At 47.0% G+C, this 20,772-nt stretch overlaps 1 protein-coding gene across 5 annotated transcripts in view; it reads right to left on the reverse strand.

Moving 5' to 3' along the window:
• The window catches only part of TNK2 (tyrosine kinase non receptor 2), a 103,771-nt gene that overhangs the window by 65,200 nt on the left and 17,799 nt on the right, over positions 1 to 20,772 (reverse strand). For 2 of the 5 annotated variants that reach the window (XM_058187799.1, XM_058187796.1), the window contains exon 1: positions 8,454 to 9,713. The exons of 2 other annotated variants lie outside the window; for them this stretch is intronic. Coding sequence is in view for 1 of the 3 variants with exons in the window: in XM_058187796.1 (XP_058043779.1) it covers positions 8,454 to 8,516 (63 nt within the window). In the remaining 2 variants the exon portion in view is untranslated. Of the gene's footprint in view, positions 1 to 8,453; positions 9,714 to 11,738; positions 11,909 to 20,772 lie in introns of those variants that run through there. One more of the 5 variants, XM_058187798.1, reaches the window with a different exon arrangement.

Raw genomic sequence — 20,772 nt, forward strand, 5'->3', positions numbered from 1 at the left:
TGGAAGAGCTAAACGTTGCCCGCGGAAGCTGAGAAGACACCAAAAACACCAGCCAGACTCGGGCCGGTCGTTAATTATCCAACCATCTCTAGACCATCCTAGAAGTTCTAGAGAACTTCTGGAAGAAATTTTATTATTACACCCACTGTAATCAGCCTTGTTAGTGGAACCCAGTGCAGATGTTCTAGGCTCAAGAGTGTTCAACCATGGCAACCTGAAGACCTATGGACCAACTCCCAGAATTCTAGCTCAATTCAGAACTCAAGACATACGGCAACCCGTATGTCTTGAGTTTATTTATGGCTCTTTGCAGCGTCTGGCAATTGTGTGACCTCATTTTACAACTGTTTTATTAAAAGTCTTTCCTTTCACTTTTTGGCAAGCTGCACCATAGCGAGCGACGGGCTCACTTAACGATTGCAGCTTTCGCTTAATGACCGCAGGGTTCCACTTACACTGGCAGTGCTCACTTAACGACCGGCCCGAGAAAGTCATAAAACCGAGTCCGTTTTCCATGCGAAGGACCCGTTTTGCAACTGCTACGATGGATAGCCCTAATGGGCAGATGTTGGCCAAGGACTGTCCGTTAAAGGTGTTGGCTGAGGACTAATGAGGAGAGAAAGCCACGTGAGAGGAGTGAAGGTGAAGCCGTGGAGATGTTACCAGTGACATAAACACTACGATTGTTTGCACAATGGTGTCATCAGACACATGAGATCTATCACCTCTGTTGAGTCCTTGGTGTTCCCTGAGCTTGTTGGTTGTTGTGTTTTTTTTTTGCCTGCGCTGGAAACTGGGAGTCGGTGAGTTCTAGCTCCAATTTAGGCATGAAAGCCAGCTGGTTGACTTTGGGCCAATCACTAGGAGACAGTGAGTTCAAGTCCTGCCTTAGGCATGAAAGCCAGGTGGGTGACTTTAGGCCAATCACCTAAATTGATGATTTAGGTGATTGGCCAAAAGTCAACCACCAGGAAACAGTGAGTTGTAGTCCCTCCTTAGCCATGAAAGCCAGTTGGATGACTTTGGGCCAATCACCAGGAGATGGCGAGTTCTAGTCCCACCTTAGGCAGGAAAGCCAGCCAGGTGACTTTGGGCCAATCTCCAGGAGACGGTGACTTCTAGTCCTGCCTTAGGCATGAAAGCCTGCTGGGTGACTTTGGGCCAATCACCAGGAGACGGTGAGTTCTAGTCCTGCCTTAGGCATCAAAGATGGCTGGGTGACTTTGGGCCAATCACCAGGAGACGGTGAGTTCTAGTCCCGCCTTAGGCATGAAAGCTGAGTGACTTTGGGCCAATCACCAGGAGACGGTGAGTTCTAGTCCTGCCTTAGGCATGAAAGCTGAGTGACTTTGGGTGAATCACCAGGAAACGGTGAGTTCTAGTCAGGCATGAAAGCTGAGTGACTTTGGGCCAATCACCAGGAGTTCTAGTCCTGCCTTAGCCATGAAAGCCAGCTGGGTGACTTTGGGCCAATCACCAGGAGACGATGAGTTCTAGTTCCACCTTAGGCATGAAAGCCGGCTGAGTGACTTTGAGCCAGTCCCTCTCTCCACCCAACCCACCTTGCCAGGGTTGTTGTGGTGCAGAAAATTGGAGGAGGAAGAAGAAGTGTATCATGTTCAGTGCGACGCCCTGAGTATTTTTAGAAAAATAATAAAGGCAGGATGCAAATAAGTAAATAAACCTGAAAGTGCTCCAATGTTGGCCTCCGGAGAGAGGAAGCTTGCTTGCTTCCTATTTCCCAGCCCCCAGCCCCCGTGGCCTGCTTCCCACCCAACCCCCATCCCTACCCGCTCTGCCATGTGCGCACGTCACCCTGCCGGCTCTGGCACGAAACGGAGCAGCAGCTGGCACCTTCATCAGCAGTCCCCCCTCCCTCTGTCTCCATCCGAGGGGAGTGGGTGTCCAGCCCCCCCTTTCTTCCCCACCCCACCCCAAGAGGCACATAGTGTATATGGGAGACAAACGGGGCTTTTGTTCAGGTTTCCAAACGATTCCACATGCGACTCACGGTCGAAAAAACCCGTGCCAAGCGGGATCTGGATTTTGCATCACAACCGCTCGGGCGGAAAAGGTGCGAGATTGTGCAGGAAATGACAACCCCTGGGTCCTGGGAACCGGTCTGAAGGAGGTGGGATGGAGCAGTTAAAAAAATGCAACTGGGGAGGGGCGGGGAGGATCAGGAAGAATTGAGGAGGAAGAGGAAGGGAGGAGAGGAAGGAGGGGGGAAAGAGAAAAACAGCTGTGCACGAACAGCAGTCCTGGGACCCAATGTTCCAATGCCAGCATTCAGCTGCTTTTTTTTTTTGCAGCTGGGTGGAAATTACTCTTGGAATAAGAATCAATGCTCAAATCACTCAGAACAGAGCTGGAAGGGCCCATGGAGGTCTTCTAGTCCATCCACCTGCACAAGCAGGAGACCCTAGACCAGGGGTGTCCAAACTTGGCCCTTTGAAGAATGGTGGACTTCAACTCCCAGAATTCCCCAGCCAGCATGAGCTATAAACATGAGCAAGTGCTTGCTGGGGAATTCCGGGAGTTGAAGTCCACCACTCTTCAAGGGGCCAAGTTTGGACATCCCTGCCCTAGACCATTTCAGACAAATGGTTGTCCAATCTCTTCTTAAAAACTTCCAGTGATGGAGCACCCACAGCTTCTTGTGGCAAGTGGTTCCACTGGCTAATTGTTCTCATTATAAGAAGTCCTCAATCCCTCCCTCCCTCCCTCCCTCTTCCTTCCTTCCTTCCTTCCTTCCTTCCTTCCTTCCTTCCTTCCTTCCTTCCTTCCTTCCTTCCTTCCTTCCTTCCTTCCTTCCTTCCTTCCTTCCTTTCACCACCCATCCATGGTGGCTAGAATACAGCACTGCAGACTGAGTCTGCCCACAGCCAGCAGTTCGACCTGACCGGCTCAAGATTGACTCAGCCTTCCATTTATTTATTTATTTATTTATTTTGTCACAACAATATATGTAGGAATCATACAAAAGATTATATAGTATATAAACATATATGGGTAAATATAAGGAGGTATAAGCATATATATAGAAAGAAGAAAAGAAAAACAATAGGACAGGAACGGTAGGCACGTTTGTGCGCTTATGCACGCCCCTTATGGTCCTCTTAGGAATGGGGTGAGGTCAATAGTAGAAAGTTTTTGGTTGAAGCTTTTAGGATTATGGGAAGAGACCACAGAGTCAGGTAAAGTGTTCCAAGCACTGATGATTCTGTTACAGAAGTCATATTTTCTGCAATCTAGATTAAAGCGGTTGACATTAACTTTAAATCTATTAGTTGCTCTAGTATTATTGCAATTAAAGCTGAAGTAGTCTTTAACCATCCTTCCAAAGTCGGTGAAATGAGGACCCAGATTGTTGGGGGCAAGAGGCTGACTCTGTAAACCGCTTAAGAAAGGGCTGGAAAGCAATGTGGGGCGGTATAGAAGTCTTAAGTGCTATTCTGCTGTTCCTTCCTTCCTTCCCTCCCTCCCTCCCTCAGTGGTTAGAATACAGCATTGCAGCTGACTCTGCCCACAGCCAACAGTTCAATCCTGACCAGCTCATGATTGACCCCACTATTCATTCATTCATTCTTTGTTTCTTTCTCTTTCTTTCTTTTCTCTTCCTTCCTTCCTTTTTCTCCTGCAAAAGACGGAGCTACCTATGTTTAACTGGCTGCTCTGCACCTAGAAAATCTCTAGGTTGAAAAGTCTAGTTTAATAAAAAGAAGGACTAGGGGAGACATGATAGCAGTGTTCCAATATCTCAGGGGCTGCCCCAAAGAAGATTTGGAGGTCAAGCTATTCTCCAAAGCACCTGAGGGTAGAACAAGAAGCAATGGGTGGAAACTAATCAAGGAGAGAAGCAACTTAGAACTAAGGAGAAATTTCCTGACAGTGAGAACAATTAATCAGTGGAACGACTTGCCTGCAGAAGTTGTGAATGCTCCAACTCTGGAAGTTTTTAAGAAAATGTTGGATAGCCATTTGTCTGAAATGGTGCAGAGTTTCCTGCCTGGGCAGGGGGTTGGACTAGAAGACCTCCAAGGTCCCTTCCAACTCTGTTGTTATGTTATGTTATGTTATGTTATGTTACGTTATGCTATGCTAAAACAAGCTTCTCAGAGGCAAGAGATCCAGGCAAGCCTCTTTATCCCTTAAATCAGGGGTCTCCGACCTTGGTCCCTTTAAGACTTGTGGACTTCAACTCCCAGAGTCCCTCAGCCAGCAAAGCTGAGACCCCTGCCTTAAATGACTGGCTTTCCATCAGCAAGTTCCTTTTGCATGATTTATGTAGCTGTTCCTGTCATTTTGGGCTTCTGGACTACTGCAATGCTCTCTACATGGGGCTCCCCTTGAGGAGCACCCGGAGACTCCAGGTAGTTCAGAATGCGGCTGCGCGGGTGATAGAGGGAGCCCCTCGTGGCTCCCATGTAACACCCCTCCTGCGCAGACTGCACTGGCTACCTGTGGTTTTCCAGGTGCGCTTCAAGGTTTTGGTAATGATCTTCAAAGCGCTCCATGGCATAGGTCCGGGTTACTTACGGGACCGTCTGCTGCCACCGAATGCCTCCCACCGGCCCGTGCGCTCTCACAGGGAGGGACTCCTCAGGGTGCCGTCGGCCAGGCAGTGCCGACTGGCGACGCCCAGGGGAAGGGCCTTTTCTGTGGGGGCTCCCACCCTCTGGAACGAGCTTCCCCCAGGACTTCGTCAACTTCCTGACCTTCGGACCTTCCGCCGCGAGCTCAAGACACATCTATTTATTTGCGCAGGACTGGAATAGATTTTTTAAAAATTTAAAAATTTTAAATGTCTAAATTTTAGATTTGGTTTTAAATTGGGTTTTATTGTTTATATGTCTATTTTAAATTTTGGCCTATATAATAAGTTTTTTAGATGAATGTTTTACTTTGTATATTTATGTGTTTTTATATGGCTGTACACCGCCCTGAGTCCCTAGGGAGATAGGGCGGTATAAAAGTACGAATAAATAAATAAATAAATAAATAATAAATCTGTCCTTCCTCTTTAACATCAGGCCTACAACTGCAGGTGCGCTAGAGCCTTAACTGAAGGCCATTCAACCACTCTCCCATTTTGAACATCTGCCTCTTTCTGGAAGCCTGTTTGACTGCCTTCCAAGGATAGCAGCTGTTCACCCTGGACTACCAAGGGACAAATCCGCCCCCGTCCTTTCACCCCACAAGCCCTGCGAAAGAAAACAATTGTTCTCCCTGGATCCCTGACACAAGGGCTGCGTGCCCACACCGGGCATTGCCCGGGCACTGAATTCACCCATTTTCCCCGGGCTGCGAAAAAGAAGTTGGCCCACTGGCACAACTGGAGGAATCATCGCACAAGCGACATCGCCCGGGTGCAACGTTAAGCTGAACGAGCAGGGCAAGGCAGCGCAAATGGAGCAGGGGAGGGAGTGGGGGGGATTTGAAGCTGGATAGGAGAAAAGATTGCGAGGCCAGAAGATAAAAGAAAAAAGAAATAGAGGGAGGGAGGGAGGGAAGAAAGGGAGAAAACAAGAGGAAGCGAGAAAGCAAGTGAGGGAAAGATGGATGGATGGATGGATAGAGGAAGGAAGGAAAGGAGAAAGCAAGAGGGAGGGAGGGAGAAAGCAAGTGAGGGAAGGAAGGACAGATGGATGGACAGAGGAAGGAAGGAAAGAAGGGAGAAGGCAAGAGGGAGGGAGGGAGAAAGCAAGTGAGGGAAAGAAGGACAGATGGATGAACAGAGGAAGGAAGGAAAGAAGGGAGAAGGCAAGTGAGGGAAGGAAGGACAGATGGATGGAGAGAGGAAGGAAGGAAAGAAGGGAGAAGGCAAGAGGGAGGAAGGGGAGAAAGCAAGTGAGGGAAAGAAGGACAGATGGATGAACAGAGGAAGGAAGGAAAGAAGGGAGAAAGCAAGAGGGAGGGAGGGAGAAAGCAAGTGAGGGAAGGAAGGACAGATGGATGGATAGCGAAAGGAAGGGAGAAAGCAAGAGTGGGGGAAGGAAGGATGGATGTATAGGGGAAGGAATGAAGGAAAGAAAAAATGAAAGGAAGGAAGGAACGAATGGTAGAGACAGGATGGGAAGGAAAGGAAAGAAAGGAGGGGAAGGAAGGGAGGAAGAGAGGGAGGAAAGGAGTGAGATGAGAAAAGGAGGGAAGAGGGAGGAGATAAGGAAGGAAGGAACAAAGAAGGAAGAAAGGAAGGAGGCAGAGATGAAGGAAGAAAAAGGGAAAGAAGGAAAGAAGGAGATGGGAAGAGGAGGGAGGGAAGGAAGGAGGAAGGGAGGCAGAGAGAAAGGCAGAAAAAGGAAGGGAAAGAAGGAAGGAAGAAGATGGGAAGAGAGGGAAGGAGGAAGGAAGAAAAGGAAGGGAGGCAGAGATGAAAGAAGAAAAAGGGAGAAAAGGAAGGAAGGAAGAGGAGAAGAGGAGGGAGGGAGGGGAAGGAAGGAAGGAGTAATAGGTATGCTCACTATTTTTGGCTTATTTATAAAAATAATACAGGTGAGATAAGATACAAATGAATACTAAATGTTTTATAAAAATACTAAAATAATACTAAATCAGAGGGCTTCCAAACACGCCCGTCCTTATTTCCCTCCTTTTAACCGACTTTTCCTTTAGTGCCTGCTCTTTCTCTTTCCGGCCTTTTTTTCCACTCTGTCTCTTCAAGGCCTGAAATTTTTCCACTTCCAGAACGACAACAATAACCCATCGCAAAGCTTCCTCGCAACCTGCCCAGCGCAGCCAAACAGGTTTATCTGACCTGTTATCTCTGAATCCGGACACCTGTTCAAAATCTGCAACCCCACCCCACCCCGAATGACTCTCTGCTGCCCCCCGGTGTCTCCCTGCAGGTATGGCAGCCCAGATGTTGCAGCCATTAAAAAAACAAAATATTTTTTGGCCAAGAATTCCTTGGCGAGAGACGAAGAGGAGTCTGGAGAGGAAATGAGGAATGAGTAACTATTGCTCGGTGTTGTTTGGAGACGAATTGTGGGTCAGGTCACGCTTCTTTCCATTGCGACACGGAGAAAAGTTACAAGGGAGGCCCGAAGAAAGCAGCTTACGCAACTCGGGGCCTTTCTCACAAGTGGTCCGTCCACGGGTCAAGCGTGGCCCGGCGTTCCACGTTTTGAGGAATCCTGAGCACTGCAGTTCCCACGTTATGTAGCCAACGTCTGTTTGCACAAGAGGGAGCCGGCAGATTTATGACAGACGGGCTCCCGAGCGGCTTTTTCTGTGCAAATTCTGAGCTGCAGCCAGGCCTCAACTTACAATGGCTTGGTTAGTGACGGTTTTGGCACTGGAAAAAAGTGATTTACAACCCAATCCTTGGGTTTATGACAGATGGGCCCCCGAGCCTAGTCTTTGCATACAAATTCTGAGCTACAGGTAGGCCTCGACTTACAACGGCTTGGTTAGTGACCATTTTGACACTGAAAAGAAGTGACTTACAACCACTCCTAACGTTTATGACGGACAGGCATCCAAGCGTGATCTGATCTACACGTAAGCCTCGACTTACTACCAGTTCAGTTACACCAGCACTGAAAAAAATGAATTATGTTTTTCACACTTAACAACCGTTGCAGCTTCCACAGGATCAAAACTCAGATTTTTGGCAACTGACTCACATTTACGACGGTCGCAGTGTCCCCGGGTCACATGATCCCCTTTTGCGACCTTCTGCCACGCAAAGCCCATGGGGAAGCCGGATTCACTTTAACGACCATGTGACAAACGTAACAACTCCAGTGTTCACTTTAAGAACTGTGGCAAGAAAGGTCGTAAGACGGGGACAAAGCTCATTTAATGTCTCGCTTAGGAACGTAAAACTTTGGGCTCAATTGGCATCGTAAGCCAAGGACTACCTGTAATCGGGGAAAGCAGGATTCGCTTAACGACCGCATGGTTCACGTAACAACAGCAGTGATTCGCTTAACATCCATGGCAAAAACAGACGTAAAATCAGGTTTGACTCACTTAACAACCGCCTTGCTAAGCAATGGAAACCGGCCTCAATTCTGTACGTAAGTCAAGGATTACCTGTATGATATAGTGAACTGGCACACGCAGATAGAAGAAGGCAGATTCAGCCTTCTTCACTCTGTATACTCCATTATACAGCTGACTTCTGCTGTCCAAGGAGGCTCTACAGCTCTCTAAAAGAAGCCGAGACATTAATACAGGGAAAATATCTTCCTTTTCCTTCAGGAAAAGAATCCCCTTTTTCAAATCTCCAGAGGCAAATTTCCTGAATCCCGATCCATCGTATATTGCACCCCAAAGAACATAGGATGCAGGATGCTGCAGGTTGATCCCTGCAGAGAGCAGGACGGGAGATGACTCTAGCAAGCAAGCCAAGCTGCATTCTGGAATCAAAGACACATTGGGTGGGGACAACCGGAGAAAACCGTGCTGAGGGGGAAATTTTGGGGCGACGTCAGGCACTTCCTTACCTTGTAAACCCGGAAACGGGAAAGAAACAGGAAGGAGCGACGCCAGGCCTCAAAACGCTGCATCCTGGCTGGGCGGATCACAGAATAACAAGAGATGGAAGGGACCTTGGAGGTCTTCTAGTCCAACCCTCTATTCAAGCAGGAGACCCTATACTGTTCCAGACAATAGGCTCTCCAATTTCTTCTTAGAAACCTCCAGTGATGGAGGCACCTACAACTCGTGGTAGCAAGCTGTTCCGCTGGTTAATTGGACTCCCCGTCAGGAAATTCCTCCTTAATTCCAAGTTGCTTCTCTCCTTGATAGGTTTCCATCCTTCTTCGTCCTGCCTTCAGGTGCTCTGGAGATGCTGGTCCTTGCTACCCAACCAGCCTCTGTCTGTCTCAGTTCTGGATTCGAGTGGCGCAACCAGAGAGAAACAGATGCGCTTAGGAAACTGCAGCCAAATCTTTGAATTAGTCCGGTTATGAAAGATTCAGTAAATCTCCCGAAATGCAAAACTCAACCCTCATCCAGCGCCGGCTTCTTTGGAGATAAAATCCATTTAGGCGAAGAGTTTCCCAAATTCCTTTGCAAAGACCCCCGTCTTCCATCCTAGGTGGCCGAGGTCAGCAGAGAAACCCAGATCCATCCGCAAAAACGATCCCTTGAACCCTCCTCCTGAATCAATCGGTTACAGAGCTGGAAGGGACCTCGAGAGGTTTTCTAGTCCAACCCCACCCTTCCTGCTCGAGCAGGAGACCCTAGACCATTTCAGACCAATGGATGTTCCGGTCTCTTCTTAAAAACCTCCAGCGAGAAAAGAACCCGCCACAGCTGCCCCGCTGGTTAATCGTCCTCGCCCGCCGTTGGGAAGTTTCCTCTTTAATTCCAAACTGAAATCTCTCTTTGATTGGTTTCCATCCGTTGTTGCTTCTTCTCCTGCCTTGTCTCGTCTCCTTTTCCACCATCCAAAGAAAACATTCCCTCCAGCTTCAAAAATCCACAGCTGCCGTCCTAATCCTCCGGCCACTTTCTTCCTGCTTGACACCCGCCCTCCCCAAGCCCACTCCCCACTCCCCAGGCAAAACCTCCCCCTGCAGCGCCCACAGGACCCAAAATGTGTGTGTATGGGAGGGGAGGAGATAAGGTTCCCAGCCCTTTCGTTTGCAACAGCAGAAGGATCTTGCAACCGATTGAAGATGATTGCTCCTTGCAAAAAAAATAAAATAATCTTGTTGTGCTTCGCAGCGGCGGAGACTTTGAGTTGCCAGCAGGCGTGTTCTTCATCCTCCCCTCCCCTCCGGTCAGTCCTCGGGGAAGGCCACTACTCTGCCCCCTCCTCCTCCTCCTTCTCCTCCTCCTCGTGGGCCCCGTGCAACACAGACCCCTTGGTATTCGCCGGGAATGCTCGGCCGGGCGGCTGCCAAGAGGTCACACATTGAACAACGGGGCTGGACAGACAATTTCCTGTGAGGCTCCGAGAGGGATTCCCACCCACCCCCTGCAAAACGGGCTTCCCAGCGACTTCCAGCCTTGAATGCAGGAGAAATTCCTGAAAAGCGGAGCTCCTTTCCCTGGGAAGGGGAGCCGGACGATCGATGTTGGCCGAAGGGGATGATAAGCCAAGAGACAAGAAAACACGACATCTGCTGCCAAGATTCCCACAGGAGGATACAGGCTGGCAAAAAGGAGAAATTTCTAGAACGTTCAAGACCGTGGGGGACAAACCCCTTCGTCCAGGATGGCTGGGGTTAAGGCTGGTTGGTTGGACTAGAAGACCTCTAGAGGGGCCCTTTCCAGCCTTAGGCTTCTGTGTTCTTGTCCCCGAGTTTAGTTTGCAAATTGCACCCACTCCTAGCTCTTGGGCGCCGGATCAGAATCAGAAGAGAGCTGGAAGGGAACCGTGGAGGTCTTCTAGTCCAGCCCCCTGCTCAAGCAGGAGATCCTATGCCATTTGACACGTAGGTTGTCCAGCCTCTTCTTAAAAGCCTCCAGTGATGGAACACCCACCACTTCTGGTGGCAAGTTGTTCCACTGGTTAATTGTCCTCACTGTTAGGAAGTTTCTCCTTAATTCCAGGTTGCTTCTCTCCTGGATTAGTTTCTTGCCTTGCTTTCTGATGCATTAACCCTGATGGCACTCAAGTGTTTACAGACAACTCTTAATATGGTTAGTCCCAATCTCTCTTGAAGAGTAGAGTAGAGTAGAGTACAGTAAGAATACAGAATAGAGTAGAATAGAATAGAATATAGACTATAGAGTAGAATAAAATATAGAATAGATTAAAAGACTAGACTATAGACTAGACTAGACTAGATTAGACTAGAATAACAGAGTTGGAAGGGACCTTGGAGGTCTTCTAGTCCAACCACCAACCCTTATACCATTTCAGACAAATGGTTCTCCAGTTTTTTCTGAAAAGCTTCCGTGTTCACAACCTCCGGAGACAAAATTTGCTTGGTTGCCTACCCTTGTTCTGTAAATTATTCGCAAATGATGTTAAGATATGACTGTGTAAATTTTTTTAAAAAAAATTGGAAATAGGTAATTATCAGCTTTTTTTGCTTCCCAGTGTTGAAAAAAAAAATAGCAGGATCACTCTTGAAATATTGATCCATTAACCAACCTTTTAAAATGGCGGTTTAAAAAAGTTGTGGGTGACTTTTATGTTCTGTTATTTGATTGACCCTTCTGGAATTCTTATGTCTACTGTTAATGGCTTTTAAAATGTGAAAACGAAGCCGATTGAACCAATAAATTTTAGAATATTGGAACCCTTCAATTTTAGAATACAAAATATAGAATGTAAACAGCAGGAAATAGCGAAGGCCACTGATTTGCTAAAGGTTGCGTTTAAACCGACCTCTTTGGCCCACGTCCCGGGAACTGTGTGGGAGGTGGTCCTATCCTGCTGTAATAGCACCCTGAGGACTAGCCGCATGGGGGGACAAAGCACCTCGGAGTTCTTCGCTCTCATGTCAACACAGCTGGGAAAGTAGGAGAAGGGTTTGTCCACATGATCTCTGAACTGCCCTGGCGGCTGCACACTGCGCTCTTGTCTTCCAGACGGACCCTAGGGAGAACAGCTGACCGGATCTAAGATCAGCGCTTCTGCAAAGGGAGGTGGGGGAAAAGGGCCTGGGGAGGGGGCTATCGAGGTCTTCCTGTTTACCGGACAGAATGTCTGGCTCTCCAAAAACCACAATTTCTGGTCTCAAACCAGCCACAATCACTCCTGGGCTAAACAGAGTTGGAAAGGGACCTCAGAGGTCGTCTAGTCCAGCCCCCTGCTCAAGCAGGAATACCTTTTGACCCAAACGGTTGTCCAATCTCTTCTTCAAAACATGCTGTGATGGAGCACCCACGACTTCTGGTGGTAAGCTGTTCCACTGCTTGATTGTTTCTCCTCAATTCCAGGTTGCTTCTCTCCTTGGTTACGATTTCCATTCGTTGCTTCTTGTGCTGCCTTCAGGTGCTTTGCAGAATAGAAGAACAGAATAACAGAGCTGGAAGGGACTTTGGAGGTCTTCTAGTCCAGCCCCCTGCTCAAGCAGGAGACCCAAACACCAATTGAGACAAACGGTTGTCCAATCTCTTCTTAAAAACCTCCAGTGATGAAGCACCCACAATTCCTGGTGGCAAGCCATTCCACTGGTTAATTGTCCTCATTGTCTGGAAGTTTCTACTTAAGTTCCAGGTTAGTTACGATTTCCACTTGCTCTTGGTTCAGGTGCTTTAGACAATAGGTTGATCCCATCTCTTAACAATATAACAACAACAGAGTTGGAAGGGACCTTGGAGGCCTTCTAGTCCAACCCCCTGCCCAGGCAGGAAACCCTACACCATCTCAGACAGATGGTTATCCAACATTTTCTTAAAAACTTCCAGTGTTGGAGCATTCACAACTTCTGCAGGCAAGTCGTTCCACTTATTAATTGTTCTAATTGTCAGAAATTTCTCCTTAGTTCTAAGTTGCTTCTCTCCTTGATCAGCTTCCACCCATTGCTTCTTGTTCTACCCTCAGGTGCTTTGGAGAACAGCCAGACTCCCTCTTCTTTCTCAGGCAACCCCTGAGATATTGGAAGGCTGCTATCAGGTCTCCCCTAGTCCTTCTTTTTATTAAACTAGACATACCCAGTTCCTGCAACCGTTCTTCATATGTTTTAGCCTCCAGTCCCCTAATCATCTTTGTTGCTCTTCTCTGCACTCTTTCTAGAGTCTCAGCATCTTTTTTACATCGTGGCGACCAAAACTGATTGCAATATTCCAAGTGTGGCCTTACAAAGTGGTATGAACACTTCACTGATCTTGATTCTATCCCTCTGTTTATGCAGCCCAGAACTGTGTTGGCTTTTTAAGCAGCAGCTGCACACTGCTTGCTCATATCTAAATGGTTGTCCACTAGGACTCCAAGATCCCTCTCACAGGTACTACAGGTACCACATATACGGTACCTGTGCATTTTGGGTTTTTTGCCTAAATGTAGAACCTTACTTTTTTCGCTGTTGAATTTCATTTTGTTAGATAGCGCCCAATGTTCAAGTCTGTCAAGTCTTGGGGGCAGCCCCTCAAATGAAGACTGCTATTGTGTCTCCCCCCCCCCAGTCCTTCTCTTCCCTAGACTAGAAATACCCAATTCCTGCAGCTGTTCTTCGTATGTTTTAACCTCCTCTTTGTTCCATTTCTCTGCATTCAGGAGGTTGGACTAGAAGACCTCCAAGGTCCCATTCCCGCTCTATTCTGATTGATTGGAAACCACCATAAGGAAGACCAAATTCTTGACGTCCTGTAAACTGACCAATCCTTCCTTTGGAGAGCTCAAGAGTCTGAATCTTGAATACTAGGAATTTCATAAACGACTTAGATGAGGGAATAGAAAGGAAATTTACCAAATTTCTAGAAGAAGTGCAGAGAAGAGCAACAAAGATGATTAGGGGACTGGAGGCTAAAACATATGAAGAACGGTTGCAGGAACTGGGTATGCCTAGTTTAATGAAAAGAAGGACTAGGGGAGACATGATAGCAGTCTTCCAATATCTCAGGGGTTGCCACAAAGAAGAGGGAGTCAAGCTATTCTCCAAAGCACCTGAGGTAGAACAAGAAGCAATGGGTGGAAACTAATCAAGGAGAGAAGCAACTTAGAACTAAGGAGAAATTTCCTGACAGTTAGAACAATTAATCAGTGGAACAACTTGCCTGCAGAAGTTGTGAATGCTCCAACACTGGAAATTTTAAAGAAAATGTTGGATGGCCATTTGTCTGAAATGGTGTAGGGTTTCCTGCCTGGGCAGGGGGTTGGACTAGAAGACCTCCAAGGTCCCTTCCAACTCTGTTATTATTATTATTAAATTTGCAGATTATACTAAGCTGGCAGGAATAGCCAACACCCTGGAAGATAGGCTCAAAATCCAGGTGGATCTTGACAGACTCTAACACTATCTATCTACCAAAATGAATTTCAATGTAGAGAAAAGTAAAGTCTTACACTTAGGCAAGAAAAAAACTAAAAGCAGACATATAAACTGGGTGAAACCAGGCTTAATAGCAGGAACTGTGAGAAGGATCTTAGAGTCTTAGTGGACAACCAGCTAAATATGAGCCAGCCATGTGCAGCCGCCGCCAAAAAAGCCAACGCAATCCTAAATTGCATTAACAGAGGGATACAATCAAGATCAAGTGAGGTACTAATATCACTCTGTAAAGCCTTAGCAAGACCACACCTGGAATACGGCATCCAGTTTTAGTCACCACACTATAAAAAAAGATGTTGAGACTCTAGAGAAAGCGCAGAGAAGAGCAAGAAAGACGATTAGGGGACTAGAGGCTAAAACATACGATGAACGGTTGCAGGAACTGGGCCTGGCTGGTCTAGTGAAGAGAAGGACCAGGGGAGACAGGATAGCATCTTCCAATATTTGAGGGGCTGCCCCAGAGAGGAGTTGGGGGTCAAGCTATTCTCCAAAGCACCCGAAGGCCAGACAAGGAATAATGGATGGAAACTGAACAAGGAGAGATTCAACCTGGAAATAAGGAGGAATTTTCTGACAATGAGAACAATCAACCCATGGAACAGAAGTTGCCTTCGGAAGTTGTGGGAGCTTCATCCCTGGAGGCTTTCAAGAAGAGACTGGACTGCCACCAGTCAGAAATGGTGTGGGGTCTCCTGCTTGGGTGGGAGGGTTGGACTAGATGACCTCCAGGGTCCCTTCCAACTCTGTTATTCTCTATTCAATGGAACAGAAGTTGCCTTCAGAAGAGGTGGGAGCTTCTTTCCTGGAAGCTTTCAAGAAGAGACCGGACTACCATCTGTCAGAAATGGTGTAGGAGGGTCTCCTAGTTGGGCCGGGGGTGGGTGGGGTGGGGTTGGACTAGATGACCTACAGGGTCCCTCACAACTCCGTTAATCTGTTACTCTGAATTAACAACTTCAATCAACAAACAAAGCCAGAGGCCACTTCCAAGAGTTCAAATAATCCTCAATTTGCAACCACTCCTTTAGTGACAACGTTCAGTTACAACGGCACCGAAAAAAGCGACTTGTGACCGTTTTCCACACTTACGACTGTTGCAGCCTCCCCCCGTGGTCACATGATCAAAATTCAGCCGCTTGGCAAACGGCTCCTATCCATGATGGATTGGCGATCCCCTTTTGACCAGCAAAGCCAATGGGGAAAGTCAGAGTCACATTAACATCCCGTGATTCACTTAACGACAGCGGTCAGGAAGTCGTAAAACAGGGCAAAGCTCACTCAACAGCGGTCTTGCTGATGAAGGGAAGTTTGAGAGCTGCCTGTATGCGACAGATTGGCCCAAAGTGAATTTCCTTTGCAACACTTTGATTCCCTTCTAATTATTGCACGTGGGGCTGGAGCCGTCCTGCCCTCCAGCAGAGCTGAGACCCCCCCAAACCTGTTTGAGGAGCAAGGCAGGAAAAGCCAGTCTCTCCTTCGCTCAAGGGCTCCTCTTGAGGGGTGTCCTAGTTTCCTGCCGATGCAGCTGGAGGGGCCTGCGGGATCAGCCGTCTGCCAAAATAGCCCTCGGCTGCTCTGTACAAATACACAACCCAGATGTTGTCTCTGGTTCTCACCAATCACCAGAATATTTATCTGTCGGTCTGTCTATCTCTATTTATCTCTCTATCATCCATCCATCTATCCACCTATCTTTCATCTGCTGCTTCTATCTGTCTCGCTGTCTCTCTATCTAAATATCTATCTATGTATCGATCTAGCTAAATAAATAAATTATCTATCTAAATTATCTATCTATCCCTCCATCCCTCAATCTCTCATCTATCTCTATCATTTCCATCTATCATTTACAATCTATCTCTCATCTATCTCTATCATTATCTATCGTCTATCTATCCTCTCTCTCCTATCCATCCATCCATCAATCCACCCATCATCTAGCTCTATCATTTCTATCCATCTCTCATCTACAATCTATCTCCTATCTATTTATCTATCCATCTATCTATCTATCATCTATATCTATCTATCATATATTTAAATCATATCTATCTATCTATCTATCTATCTATCTATCTATCTATCTATCTAATCTATCTATTCTATCACTTATCTCTCTATCTTTTTTTTTTGTTTACATTTATATCCCACCCTTCTCCGAAGACTCAGGGCGGCTTACAGTGTATAAGGCAATAGTCTCATTCTATTTGTATATTTTTACAAAGTCAACTTATTGCCCCCCCCAACAATCTGGGTCCTCATTTTACCTACCTTATAAAGGATGGAAGGCTGAGTCAACCTTGGGCCGGGCTTGAACCTGCAGTAATTGCAGGCTGCTGTGTTCTAATAACAGGCTTCTTACAGCCTGAGCTATCACGGCCCTTCTATCTATCTATCTATCTATCCTTCTATCTATCTATCATCTATATCTATCTATATTTAAATCATATCTATCTATCTATCTATCTATTCTATCTATTCTATCACTTATCTATCTATCTATCTATCTATCTATCTATCTATCTATCTATCCATCCATCCATCCATCCATCCATCCATCCATCATCTATCTATCCATTTATCATCTATCTATCCTATCATCCATCTATCTATCTATCTATCTATCTATCTATCTATCTATCTATCCATCCATCCATCCATCCATCCATCCTATCACTTATCTCTATCTATCGAATTTATCTGCCACCCATCTCATAGTAAACAATTCCAAATACAAACCTTCAGCTTTGTAAAATGCCCATGCAGCCAGTTAACAGTCTATGTTAAATCAGCAATTTCCCCTCCTATCCTGTAAAACATACAGGCAATCCTCGACTTACAGCCATTCATTTAGTGACTGTTCAAAAGTTAAGAGCGGCCCTGAAAAAAAGTGACACAGGAAGAGTTCTCCCTAAGCGAAGGTTTGGGGGATTCTGGGAGTTGAAGTCCACGGCTCTTAAAAGTTGTTAAGGTCGGCAAATCTTAACAGGACCGACACGGCATCAGACACACAAACAGACCGACATCAATTTGTGCAAATAAGCGCAGCTACTAGGGACCAAGCCCATTCCCCCATCCATCGGGCTACCGATCCCCCCCCAAAATATTCCAGTGAAAGCCCCCCCCCCCAATCTCCCATCTCCCTGCCCTGCATCGAAAGCCAATTTCTCCAGGTTCACATCGTGGCTCAGCATTGATGCTCCCCAAATTTTGAAATTTTTGGGAAATCGCTGCTCTTCATTCCAAATCCATCAGCCCACCCAGTTACCCACCCACCCAAATTCAGACCTTCTGATTCCGGAGACCACCTGAAGAGCCAGGAAAGGACAAAAAAAAAAAAAGGCAGATTTTAAGACAAACTTGGTGATGGGGCTGAGAAATCCTTTAAAATCGTGTCTTCTCTCCAGCCTTCCTCCCTTCCTTCCTTCCTTCCTTCCTTCCTTCCTTCCTTCCTTCCTTCCTTCCTCCTTCTTTCCAAACTCCACACACACACACCCTCCCCATTTGACTTGACCTCCCCTCCCCGGTGTCCGTCAAAGAGGAATCTGGTCCATCGTGTTCACACCCTTTCGGGCCTGTGTACACTTTGGAAAAAGCCGAATCCGGATTAACCTGCCCTACCGGAGGTTCGTGTCACGTCACTAAGTGAGCTGGGAGTGGCCCACCGCAGAAAGACCCCAGATAAGAGACACACACACCCTCCCCACCGTAAAGGCCATGATCAGAGGCTGCGAGGGATTCTCCACTCCAGACTTTGGAGGTGCCAGCTGAGAAGGATGGGGATTGTAGTCTTGGGTGGGATAAACTGGTAATACCCTGACGTTGTAAAGCAGGGGTCTCCAACCGTGGCAACTTGAAGACTTGTGGACTTCAACTCCCAGAGTTCCTCGGCCAGCTTTGCTGGCTGAGGGATTCTGGGAGTTGAAGTCCACAAGTCTTCAAGTTGCCAAGGTTGGAGACCCCTGTTGTAAAGTACAGGAAGTCCTCAATGTACGACCACAATCGAGCCCCAAATTTCTGTTCTTAAGCAAGGCCGTTGGCCAAGCCGGGTTTTGCCCCGTTTTACCACCTTTCTTGCCACCGTTGTTAAGTGAATCACTGCAGCGGTTAAGTTAGTCACACGGTTCTTAAGTGAACCTGGCTTCCCCGTTGCTGGTGAGAAATTCCCGAAAGAGGGAATCACGTAACTCCGGGGCACGGCGGCCGTCCTAAATATGAGTCAATTGTCCGAATTTTGATCCTGTGACCGTGGAGAGGCTGCAGCGGTCGTTAAGTGTGAAAAACTATCTTTTTTCAGTGTCCTTGTAACTTTGAACGGTCACTAAGCGAACTGTTATAAGTCAAGGACTGCCTGTAAGTTAGTCACTTTGTCGAAGAAGGCAGTAACAGTCCGGCATGAAAGTAGTTTAGGGATGTGGGAATTTCTTAATTGCGGTAGTCCTCGACTTACAACAATTCATTTAGTGACCGTTTGAAGTTTACAACAGCACTGAAAAGTAACATGACCGTGTTTCACACTTACAACCGTTGCAGCATCCCATGATCATGTGATTGAAACTCAGATGTTTGGCAATTGACTCATATTTACGACGGTCACTGTGTCCCGGGATCACGTGACCCCCTTTTGCGACCTTCTGACAAGCAAAGTCCATGGGGGAAGCCAGATTCACTTAACGACCGTGTGACTCACTTTTCAACAGCAGTGATTCACTTAACTAGGGCAAGAAAGGCCCAAGACGGAGTGGCTGTGGATGCCGGCATCCCGATTCAGTCAGCTGCAGCCGGGGCTGACTGTTGGAGGCGAGTTATTGGCCCCAAAGGACAGGGTGCGCAACTTGGGTGTCCTCCTGGATGATCGGCTGTCGTTTGAAGATCATTTGACGGCCGTCTCCAGGAGGGCCTTCCACCAGGTTCGCCTGGTCCGGCAGTTGCGCCCCTTCCTTGACCGGGATGCCTTGTGCACAGTCACTCATGCGCTCGTTACCTCTCGCTTGGATTATTGTAATGCTCTCTACATGGGGCTCCCCTTGAAGTGCACTCGGAGGCTTCAGTTAGTCCAGAATGCAGCTGCGCGGGTGATAGAAGGAGCCCCGCGTAGCTCCCACGTAACACCGCTCCTGCGCAGACTGCACTGGCTACCTGTGGCCTTTCGAGTGCACTTTAAGGTGTTGGTTACTACCTTTAAAGCGCTCCATGGCTTAGGGCCTGGGTACTTACGGGACCGCCTGCTGTTACCTCATGCCTCCCACCGACCCGTACGCTCTCACAGAGAGGGACTTCTCAGGGTGCCGTCCGCCAAACAATGTCGGCTGGCGGCCCCCAGGGGAAGGGCCTTCTCTGTGGGGGCTCCCACCCTCTGGAACGAACTTCCCCCGGGTTTACGCCAAATACCTGACCTTCGGACCTTTCGCCGCGAATTGAAAACACATCTATTTATTCGCCCGGGGCTGGCTTAAATTTTATTAGTTTTTATTGGTTTTTTTAAATTTTTATTATGAATTTTAATGGGTTTTTTAGTTCTCTCTGTTTTTAAAGTCTTAGGCCAATGTGTAATAAGTTTTTTAATTCGGGTTTTAATTGTATATTGTATTGTTTGTTTTATTTTGGCTGTACACCGCCCTGAGTCCTTCGGGAGAAGGGCGGTATAAAAATTGAATAAATAATGAATAATAATAATAATAAAAGTAAAATGAGGCAAAACTCACTCAACGAATGCCTCACTTAACAACAGAAATTTTGGACTCAATTGTGGTCATACGTTGAGGACTAGCCGTAGTATTGGTCCTGTTATTTTGGAGTTATTTATGACACTTCCTTTTGTTTAAATTACTTTTAGTGGCCAATCACAGTATTAGTGCTTCGGGTTTATTTTTTGGTAGTGTTATTTAAACCTTTAGTCCCCTATAAGTTGGTTTCACGCACTACAACAAACCACAAAGTCGCACATGTGGAGCTACATGTGGACAATCCTCCAAGCCAGAAAAAATCCTAACTCAGGTTAACTTTGACCCAGCTTATCATTTCATGCAAACTCAGTTAAGTCTCGACCTAACCCGATTTTGAAAAGCACCCTCGCTTTTGAAAACCACTATTAAAAACCAAAATATCTGTCATATATTATAAGGTAGATGGGCACCATAAAGTTGAATAAATAATTGAGGGGAAAAAAAACAATAAAGCCAAAAGCTTTGCAGAAAAGTTCTGGAAAAACAATACCAGGAATGTCCCAAAGCGGCTTTTTTCCAAGAGGCAACTGGACTTTCTGAGTTTTTTTTCTTTGAAGACGTTTCGCTTCTCATCCAAGAAGCTTCTTCAGCAGCTTCTTGGATGAGAAGCGAAACCTCTTCAAAGAAAAAAAAACCTAGAAAGTCCAGTTGCCTCTTGAAAAAAAAATCCCCTTTGGGACAACGGTGACCTGGAGGACTGAGAATTTCCATAGACAATAGCAGGAGTGGAACATGGACAGTGGGATAGGGACACCCCCCCCCCGCCAAAAATGTTCAGCAGCCTTTCAAGCCAGGTTGGACTTCAGTTCCCATAATCCCCAGCCCAGAGAAGTCCAGCATGGCTGGAAGACCACACTGGGAGAGGCGGCTTGGATGGAGTTTCCTTTATGTGTTGATTAAATCCCACGCCAGCCTTGAACTCCGGAGCCTCTCAGCAGAGACAGTCCACACACACCCTCCCCAGCCAGATCTCCTTGCTGCCTGGGGGGGGGGCGCACAGGGACCCCTCCAGCTGCAAGGCTCTGCTGGCACAAAACATGGTGCTCTTTCAAAAAAAAAAAAAAAAGAAGGCCATGGGGCCTAATTAGAGATGGGGAAGCCACACGATAAGCCGAATTCGCTGCTCTGAGTGAGTGATATTC

This window comes from Ahaetulla prasina, chromosome 6 (genome assembly GCF_028640845.1).
Source record: "Ahaetulla prasina isolate Xishuangbanna chromosome 6, ASM2864084v1, whole genome shotgun sequence".
In the NCBI taxonomy this organism is placed as follows: Eukaryota; Metazoa; Chordata; class Lepidosauria; order Squamata; family Colubridae; genus Ahaetulla; species Ahaetulla prasina.